This window comes from Babylonia areolata, chromosome 8 (genome assembly GCF_041734735.1).
Source record: "Babylonia areolata isolate BAREFJ2019XMU chromosome 8, ASM4173473v1, whole genome shotgun sequence".
NCBI lineage: Eukaryota > Metazoa > Mollusca > Gastropoda > Neogastropoda > Buccinidae > Babylonia > Babylonia areolata.
This window is the reverse complement of record NC_134883.1, coordinates 43,616,621-43,626,673: the sequence shown is the minus strand read 5'-3', so window position 1 is coordinate 43,626,673 and position 10,053 is coordinate 43,616,621. Positions and strand designations below refer to the sequence as shown.

Sequence of the window (10,053 nt, the reverse complement as noted above, 5' to 3'; positions counted from 1 at the left end):
ACACCAGGAAGACCTGGTCTGTGCTAGGCTCACAAACTGATGTGCACCGCCATCACTGACCAAAAAAATCCTGTTTGCTTATTCATATTTTCACTAATTTATTCTTCATTATATATTCCTATTGACGCATTTTGTCCCCCCTCTTGTAGAGAGACGGTGAAGAGACGGTCAGTGGAGCTGATCTGCCAGGCCTACCACCTGATGTACTCGGCCATCACCGACCCCAAGCACGACTACAAGGATGCCCAGACCGCTGTGCCACGCACCCCGGAGCAGGTCACCAAACTGCTGTCCTGAGCCAGGCAGCAGACGTGGTGGACAGCCAGGGAAGAAGCACTGTCACTCAGCGCCTGCCTCACCTGGCAGTGGCTGTATCATCAGAGGAAAAGAAAGATGGTGTTTTCTTGGTGGGGGTCGGGAAGGCAGGAGGGGGCAGGGGGGTGGGCTCCACCTTGAGGTGGTTCTGATCTTTTTTTTTTTTCTTTTTTTTTGCAGGGGAAAGGTCTGATCTGTAAAGTGAATGAAAGAACCAAACAAAGTGTCGTTTCCCTTGCTTTTATTGTCTTGTGCCGGTTTCGGTTGGGTTTTTGTTGTTGTTTCGTTTTTCACAATTTAAAAGGGTGTTTAGTGTCTTGTGTATCAGGGCATGTGAAAAATGTGGGATTTGGCTTAGGCTGGGTGTAGATTCTCAGGAAATGTTAAGTATTTCTAACGAACAAGTTTTGAACGATGGGATGCGAACATGTAGTTCAGTCTGGGAAGGTGGTTTCCAAGCTGCTATTCCTTGGAGAAATATACAGATGGTTAAGTCAGTGAGATGAAGAAGAAGAAGATTGACAGTGGATCTAGTGACTACCTTGGATGGTTTCCACAAGAGGAAGAGTACTGATACTGTGGTGACGAATGATGGTAGTTCTAAGTAGTCAAAACAAAAAACGCAAAAAACAAAAGTATACCGTAAAATTCGGACGATCAGTCACAACTTTTCCCCCCAACTATGACCCCTGAGGCTAAAATAACGATGCGGCTTGTTTGTGGTATTTTTCTGATGTTGCGGGTTTTCCTGATGACATGTTCAGGTCAAAACAAGTGTTGCTGTCAGTCTCCAGTCTATTTTTGATTCACAGTAGGTTTCAAAACTGGTTTTGACTCTTCTTGAATTCAAAACTCACAGTTAAAGTGTGCTAGTGTTAACAGTTCATGTTTTTTTTGCTCCAAATTTATACATGGCCTATATGCTCATGAAAGAGTCAGTTGATCGCCCTTGCTTTAAACAACTTCCACCATTTAGGCAGCTGTTAACCGGTTATATTCAGGTAGGCAGCCTTTTGTGCAGTGAGTCTGTAAAGTGCTTAAAGTTTGGTCTTTGATGGAACACAGGCACCATATAAGTATCAGTCACAAATAATAACTTTTACATAACTGTTAACCCTCCAGATTTTTTTTTTCTTTAAGGAAACTCCCAATTAAGGGGGGAAAAAAGGCAAAAGTTAAGTTTGTGAGACAGAAGATCAACTTTGATTTCATTGATAGATGATAGATAGATAGCACAGTCACTTTAGTTTCTTGGCGGGATTGACCCCTTACGCCCTCCTGCGATTCCATGACCCTCGCCACGAGTGAGAAATTAGTGATTCTCACAGGGTGGCAGCTATTGAATGGACCAGTGTACATGCTGACTGGAAGAGCAGAATAGCCGTAGCTTGAATTTGGGTGTCATTTTGCGAGTGAAGGTTACTGTGCTTTTTCTTCTCTCTTTTTTGTGTGGTGTTGTAAGTCATAAGCATGGTGTAGTTAGTGTCACTGGAAGCATTCTGTCCAGAATTGGTATTTCTTTTCTTGTGATTGCAAACAAGAAAAATCAATGTCATGCCATCTTCTTACCAAACACAGCCTGTGTTCGGAAACTGGGAAGCAGTAAATGGTGGGTTTTTTTATTATTCCAGAACAAGCCTTAGCAAAATAAACCATCAATCATCTGGAAATATGGCATAATTCGGGAAACTTTTAACCAATTATTGGTATGACTGTGAAGATTTTTTTTTTGTGTGTTGTTGTCAGTCATAAGCATGGTTTTTAGGTTTACATGGTGTAAATCCTGATGTAAACAATTGTGTTACAAGACATGTGGTTCTCTGGAGACTGCACACATGATTTGGTCAAGTTCCCTCAAAGAATGAGTGGTGTACAGTTTTGGTGTTGAAAGTTCTCAAGTTTTTATTTTGATTTTTTTTCCCCTACAATGCGTACGAGTGAGTGAGAGAGAGAGAGAGAGAAAGAGTGTGTGTGTGTGTGTGTGTGTGTGTGTGTGTGTGTGTGTTTCACATGTGCATACATTGAAAGAGAGCAAATATTGTCATGTGTCATGGGGGAATGAATGCATGCTTGCAAACTAAGGACTGTGATTAAATTTGTTAACATTTCCACGTTTGGGCAACATTTTCCAGGTGCGAATAAAATTATACCAATTGGAATTGTTATCCGTACTGTTGTTTATATGAAGTGGAAATGTATATGAACACTGACGCTTGCTTGTTCCTTACATCAGCAGTAATTTGTATGGAAAGAATACACACACACACACACACACACACACACACACACACACACATATATATATATATATATATTACCACTTCTTATTATCATCATTATTATTATCATTATAATTATTCATGTGTTTGCATGCATATAAGGATGTCAATCTGCTTGTCTTTGTAGACATGCACACCGCACACACACACACACAATATCTGTGTGTGTGAATACATATATGTGTGCGTGTGTGTGTGTGTGTATGTGTGTACAAAGACAGATTCACATCCTTATATGCATGCAAACACATGAATAATAATGATGATGATAATAAGAAGTGCACATATACACATACCAAACAAGTACACAGTTTCATGCCTATAGACATGTTTACACACACACACACACACACACACACACACACACACACATATAAACACACACACACACACGTTTGCACACACACAGAGATACACACACACCAGATAAAATAATAAGAAATGATTACCACATCATAATGAAATATCTGATGAGAACAAGAATGAGAACTACCCAACTTGAAATGTTGGGTCAGAACTTCTTTTTTTTTTCAAAAGAAAAAAGTGAGTTTAAATGTATTGTGCATTTTTTGTCAGAATGTGTCAACTTCTACACACATACACAGAAATAAAGGTGAGAGAAAGAGACACAAAACTATGAAAAAGTGGAAACACGGTAAAGTATGTGTCGTTGAAAGTGGAAAATGAGAAGTGAAGAAAAAAGAAAAAAACAAAGACTTCAGAGAAACAGAGAAGCTCCACCAAGAAAGATTCACTGCTTTCTCATAGCAATGTATATAGACTAGACAGTAGTTTGATCAAGCTTAGTTTCTGTAAACAATCCAGACTCAATTTGTCAAGTGTTGTTCCTTTGTTTTATTGTTTACCCCACATGTCAGTTGGTGATAATACTGCGAAAATCATTGCACACACTACACACACACACAGAGTTCACCTTCTGACTTCACTACAATGTTGACAACCACACACTCCAAACTCAAAATCAGCCACTCATCATTTGTGTCGGGGCTGGTTGTATAAATACACACATACACACACACACACATGCCCACCCCCACACACACATGAACAATATAAATGTTTGCAAGAATATAAATGCTTAAAAGCAACATGGAAAAGAAGAGCAAAAGGAGCTCTTAGAGTTTCCAGCTGTTAAAAACAAGTACGCCATCCGGGAATTCTCTTATTCATAATTATTATCGTTGTGTCTGCATTGTTGGTCATGTAAATTAAATAATATCTGATACCGAAAATGTATATTATCCAGCATTATGAAAAAAGCTAAAATATACATTTAAAAAAATCCTCTGTTCATTACTTGATGTTATAAAAGAAAAAGTGATGGAAAACGATAAAATGTCAGCACTGTATATGAATCTCAATGTTAACGAATCTCAACTGTTGTAGTTTGATAAAAAATCCAAAGGTAAGCATAAAATGTACTGACTAGAAATGTAACTGCCTGACTATTTATATTTTTGAAGGTCTTGATTATTGTTTGAATATGGTTACCTTTTAACGTTTGTCTCTTGCCTACCGCTCCCTCTATGTATACATGTCTACTTCTCTCCCTGAATCAGTTAATGTCTTTTTTCATTGTCAAGTTATATAATTATCGTGTTCTTCTCCTGTTCCATTCAGTATTTACTGCTTCGATATGACGCTTTCGGATCTGTTCGGCTCCTCTTCTGCTTTACATGGTAATTAATACCAAGTCTATTCTTTCTGTACAAAGACCTGTTCCTGTCTTTGAAATATAAACCATGAAGCGCAAAACACATTTTCACAGTCTTTCTTGTAAACTTTAACAGAAACTGTACACACACATTGTTTCAGGCCTCACTCATCACTCATGCCTCCTGCGTAATTTTAAGAATTACTCTAAAAACTGAAATATCAGACAGGTATCTCTCTCCCTCTCTCTCTCTCTCTTGAAATGAATCTCTCATCTCTCTCCCAATTTTTTTTCTACTTTTTTTTGTTGTTGGTTTTGTTGTTTTTTTCCTTTCTCATTCTTCTCACAAGGCATACACTTGATATTTCACAAACATTTCTTTCCAAACAATCTGAGCTCCACACGATGACATCAGGACATAGAACTAGTAAGAGTACATCTTGGTTTTGTGGATCTCCTTGTCTGGGCACTCTCTGGTTTTGTTGAAGTAGTAGAAGCAGCCATCACGTCTCACCAGCTTCTTCACATATCCGTTGTGAGGCCAGCGATCAATCTGAATTTGGAGAAATGTAGTTTGTTCATCAGTCAGTCAATAAAACATCAGGGTTTCTGAGGGGTAATGGATTATATTATAGTCATTCAGATGAGATGATAAACCAACGTCCCGAGTGCAGCATGCACTTAGCGCACGTAAAAGAACCCACAGCAACAAAAGGGTTGTTCCTGGCAAAATTCTGTAGAAAAATCCACTTCGATAGGAAAAACAAATAAAACTGCATGCAGGAAAAAATATTTTAAAAAAGGGTGGCGCTGTAGTGTAGCGACACGCTCTCCCTGGGGAGAGCAGCCCGAATTTCACACAGAGAAATCTGTTAGTGATAAAAAGAGAAATTCAAATTCAAATATAAAAATAATAATGATCAAATAATTATAATAATAACAATGATAACATGTATTTATGTAATCCATGCCATAGTGTGGTGGGTTTAGAAATGAAAAGATACTTAGCATACACACTTAAAAACACTATGGCTGTGACAATGTAAAAACAGTCATGTATGTTTAAGTCCACTGGTACAAGTGAACATGGGAGTTGTGGCCCACAAACACAATGGAAAAAAGAAGAAGAAGAAAACAATATCTGACATGGAAAGTATACTTGCTAAACAGTGAGTATATAAACATAAAGGACTCCCCTTGTTGTGAATGATAATTAGACATTATCTTATGTCTATGCATACCAATATATACTCATGTATTAATATATGATGTAACATGTTAAAAAATCTATGTGCATACCCTGACACAGAATCAAACCAGTTACTATAGCAGGATTTTATCAGTATCAGTAGCTGAAGGAGGCGTCACTGTGTTCGGACAAATCCACACATGTTACACCACATCTGCCAAGCAGATGCCTGACCAGCAGCATAACCCAACATGCTTAGTCAGGGCTTAAGAAAAAAAAAAGAAGAAGAGGTAATTGAATATCTAAAACATATATATATATAAAGATAATAAAAATAATAACAGTAATAATACTAAATAAAAATGAAATAAAAAGACAATAATCATAATGATAATAAATAAATAAGCAAATTAATGTAAAACATACAGCCTACACACACACACATAGACACACACACATACACATGCACAGAGCTCTCCTGACACGTGTACACTGACACACCGCGCATGCATACATGCACACAAAGACACAAACGCGCGTGCGCACACACACACACACATACACACACACAAACACAGGTTGCCATTGACTGGCCACAAGAGGGGTGGGAAAAGATCTCTGATGCCAGGATTTTTTCACCAATTGGTAGCATATAAGCCTTTGTCTTTGGTTTCCTTTCCTTTCCTTTTTTCTTTTTTAAAAATAATAAATATAGATGATGATGATGATATGGATACTTATATAGTGCCTATCTTCAGTCGGAGACAGCTCTAAACGCTTTTCAAACTTGGGATCATTTGCACAACAGGCTGCCTACCTGGGTAGAGCCAACACACGGCTGCCATTTAGGTGCTCATCATTCGTTTCCTGTGTCATTCAATCAGGTTTCAGTCACGCACACATATACTCATATATGGACATATAACATTTTACATGTGTGACCATGTTGTTTATTTACCCAGCCATGTAGGCAGCCATACTCCATCGTTTTTGGGGGATGAGGGTGGGGGGGGAGGGGGGGTGCATGCTGGGTATTTTCTTGTTTCCATAACCCACCAAAAGCTGACATGGATTACAGGATCTTTAACGTGTGTATTTCTCCTTCTGCATGCAATACACACAAAGGGGGGTTCAGGTACTAACAGGTCTGGACATTATGTCGACCTGGGAGATCGGGAAAATCTCCACCCTTTACCCACGAGGCGCCGTTATTGAGATCCAAACCCGGGACCCTCAAACTGAAAGTCCAACGCTTTAGCCACTTGGCTATTGCACCTGTCAATCAGTATGCATACTGTCAGCTTTTGAGTAACTCATACAAATGACAACAAACAAACAACCCCCCACCCACCCCATCCCACACCCCCTCCCCCCCAAAAAATCACCCTGATCCGTGCTGGTGGACTTACTTGCTCAGTTTTCTGGATCTGTTTGTACTCCACAGCATCCCTGTAGCCAGCCACCTGGAACCTGTATGCCTCCTCCACATCCTCATCCCACACCTTTGGGCGGACCATGGACTTGGGCTGTAAAACAGCTGTATTGGCCATGCTGTCGCTGCAACAGGGCGTATGATGTAGGTGATAAAAAGTTAGATTTGGATAAAGTACTGAAGTTCAATCAAAATAGTACTGTCATATCGGAAATGGGTAAGCGGATAGGTATCACACACACACACACACGATATATATCAGGGTAGATAAAATATGGCCATCGTTGCAACAGACTTGGGAGAGTGCATGCAACAAAACAAAAATAAAACCAATTAACTCTACTGGAAAACAGTAGCTGGCAGGGACCTTTTGCAGTCGTCCCTGCACACACAACTCCTTCTTCCAGCTGATTCCATTCTGCTATTGTTTTAAAAAAATTAGTTCTTTAGCTGGTTTGTCCTGCAGAATATATATATATATATATACAGGTAATGTATATCATTCATAACAAGGGGTGTTCCTTTGTATACTCACTCTGTGTGTGTGTGTGTGTGTGTGTGTGTGTGTGTGTGTAACACATATAAGCAGATATGGAGGCATACGCATAACTGGTTAAATGATAAAAAAAAAAGTCTAGTGGTTGCTTATGAAATGAAAACATTACTAAACTAAAATAAGATGCAGCCCTTTGTGCGGGCACTTTAGTCTCAATAAGACTTTTTTCAAATATTGAAATCTATTCCACTAACCCACATTTCAATGCCAATGCCAGTTGTTGTTGTTGTTTTTTTTCACGTACTATGGTACAAAATCCAAAGAACTGCAAATCACCTTGTTCGATGTTGACTTGCAATGACATTCCCTCGTTCTCTAATAGAGACAGACAGTGACACAGTCACTGATGGTCGTTTGATGAATGGGGTAGAAACAGAATGTTCAGCACTAGTGGATGGAGGGTCTTCTGACATCATTACACACACATACCAAAGGAGAGAAGAGAAAAAAAGAAAGGAAAAAAAAAAGAGAGAGAGAGAAACCCTGAAACCGGTACGTTTACCCCTCCCTGGATCCGTTAAATTTTGCATCTAATTATTTGTGAAGACGCGTTTTATTACTGGCATCATTCTTTTCTTTAACGCCTGTCGGTTGAAACATCGACACAGGTGAACATAAAACCGTGAAAAAAAAACCAACACATAAATACTTACATTACACAGCTGTTCGCTTCAGTTATGGAGAAGGTGATAAAACTATTGTGCACTTTGTTGATATCGTTGCTTGACAATCTTCAACAGTATCGCAGCGTTTAACAGTGCTTGTCTCCGATTGGTCAAATATGTGGGAGAGTTATTTGGGAGAGTTATGTTTTCTTGAAGCGGGAAATTATCACGGGTAACCGCTTTTGTTGTGAAATTGATGCTTAAGGTTGGCCTGTTTTGAGCGTCTGTGCTCTTCAAAAGCTTTTCATGATATGGAGGGTAAAGTCCTTTTGCATCCTAAATTCATGAGCCTATGTTACTGGCAATTTTTGTGCATGTTAGATATAATATATATCATATGAAACGATATTAGTATTTATTGAAAGCAATGAAACCATTTTCAGTGGATTTCGACTCTTTTTAAGTTATTTTGTCCGTTATTATACTCAATTTTGATGCGGAGCACTGAACTAACATGCCACCATCTTGTTTTTTCATTATTTGGTCCCACAAACCATGAAACTGTAACTTACAGGTGCAATAATTCTACAGAATTCACACACACACACAGAGTTAATTACTTTATGGTCCATACTGAGGTACATAGATTTCACAGAATCACAGAAATGTTTGGCTATAGGCTAAAAGCCTTTTGCCCTCGTAATCAGTGTCCATTTATGTGCTTTTGGATCACTTGTTGTGAACAAACCCTTGTTTAAATCTGGCATAGTGTATACTATATTTATCTACAGCTCAGTAAAGATTTAACTCTGTGGAAAATACATGGTTCTTAAACTTTTTGTCAATGTGATTTTTGAAGGCGTTTACCGATGGTGCATTGATGGTGTCATAGGAAAGGTTATTCCACAGATTTATGATACGGTTAGTAAACAATGAAGAGGTGGTGCAAGGATCATAAATATTGTGCATGATCTTATATACTTCAATGAGATCACCTCTTAATCTTCTAAACTCAAGGCTAGGCATATTAAAAAGAGCCAGACGCTCCTCATAACTAAGATCACGAGTACTAATAGTATTACTAGTTATACACTTGGTAAATCTGCGTTGAACTCCTTCAATCATATTTATGTGCTTTTTAAGGTAAGGGCACCATACTGAGTTTCCATATTCAATAATGGGTCTAACCAGAGCTTTGAACAATGGAATCATAATTTCGGGAGATTTATTAGTTATAGTTCTCAAAAGAAGACCAGAAATTTGATTTCCCTTTTTCACTATATTATTTATATGTGCCTCAAAGCATCGTGATCCCTAAATCTCTTTCTGCTGTTGTACTATCCATTGTTCGAGTTACCCCCTTTTCCTGTATCATGTACTGATACTGTGGATTATTCTTTCCAAGGTGCAGAACTTTGCATTTCTCGCTGTTAAATTGCAACAGCCAAGTATTTGTCCATTTAACCAGATTATGTATACACATTGAGTGACATTTGCAAGTGATCTCTATCTTCTGTATTTCGGATGGCAGAGTAAGCCTTGGTGTCGTCTGCAAAAATTTTTACTTTACAATCTACCTCACCAGGCATATCATTTATAAAGTATATGAACAAGGTTGGGCCAAGAACACTACCTTGTGGTACACCACTAGTTACCTTAACCTTTGAAGATTTACTTCTATTTACACTTACAAACTGTGATCTTCCATTTAGAAAATCTCTGATCCACAATAGTAGCTTGCCTTTTATCCCATAGCCTCCTAGTTTATTCATGAGTCTGATGGGAAACTGTAGCAAAAGCTTTCCTTAGATCAAGGTAGACTGCATCGACTGGTACCTTCTCATCTAGCATGACTAACCAATCTTGTAATGTAACAAGTAGTTGTGTAACACACAAGTGCCCTCTGGTAAATCCAAACTGTTCTCTAGATAACAGATCATGTTTGGTTAAATGTTGGCAGAGAGCGTCTCGAATAAAACCCTCAAAAACTTTACAGACAACT

General features: G+C 38.5%; 2 protein-coding genes across 2 annotated transcripts in view; one reads left to right on the top strand and one right to left on the bottom strand.

Annotated features, from left to right (window-relative positions):
• Window positions 1-2,513, top strand: part of LOC143284842 (conserved oligomeric Golgi complex subunit 6-like) — a 23,393-nt gene extending 20,880 nt beyond the window's left edge. Inside the window, exon 19 of the mRNA XM_076591913.1 lies at window positions 150-2,513. Within this exon, the coding sequence (XP_076448028.1) occupies window positions 150-297 (148 nt within the window). The 3' untranslated portion in view covers window positions 298-2,513. The remainder of the gene's footprint in view (window positions 1-149) is intronic.
• A 918-nt stretch (window positions 2,514-3,431) lies between these two features.
• On the bottom strand, window positions 3,432-8,227 carry LOC143285193 (meiosis expressed gene 1 protein homolog). The gene is made up of 3 exons (XM_076592428.1): window positions 8,100-8,227; window positions 6,868-7,015; window positions 3,432-4,822 (listed from the first exon to the last, which is right to left on the bottom strand). The coding sequence occupies exons 2-3, from the start codon at window positions 7,006-7,008 to the stop codon at window positions 4,694-4,696; spliced, it is 270 nt and encodes an 89-aa protein (XP_076448543.1). The 5' UTR covers window positions 7,009-7,015; window positions 8,100-8,227; the 3' UTR covers window positions 3,432-4,693.
• Between the last annotated feature and the right edge of the window lie 1,826 nt (window positions 8,228-10,053).

Bases quoted from the DNA above. Each gene is read 5' to 3' on its own strand.
- LOC143285193 (XM_076592428.1), bottom strand. From the start codon at position 7,008: ATGGCCAATACAGCTGTTTTACAGCCCAAGTCCATGGTCCGCCCAAAG. The intron at 4,823-6,867 runs GTAAGTCCACCA...CTCCAAATTCAG, and splicing joins AGATCCAGAAAACTGAGCAA to ATTGATCGCTGGCCTCACAA.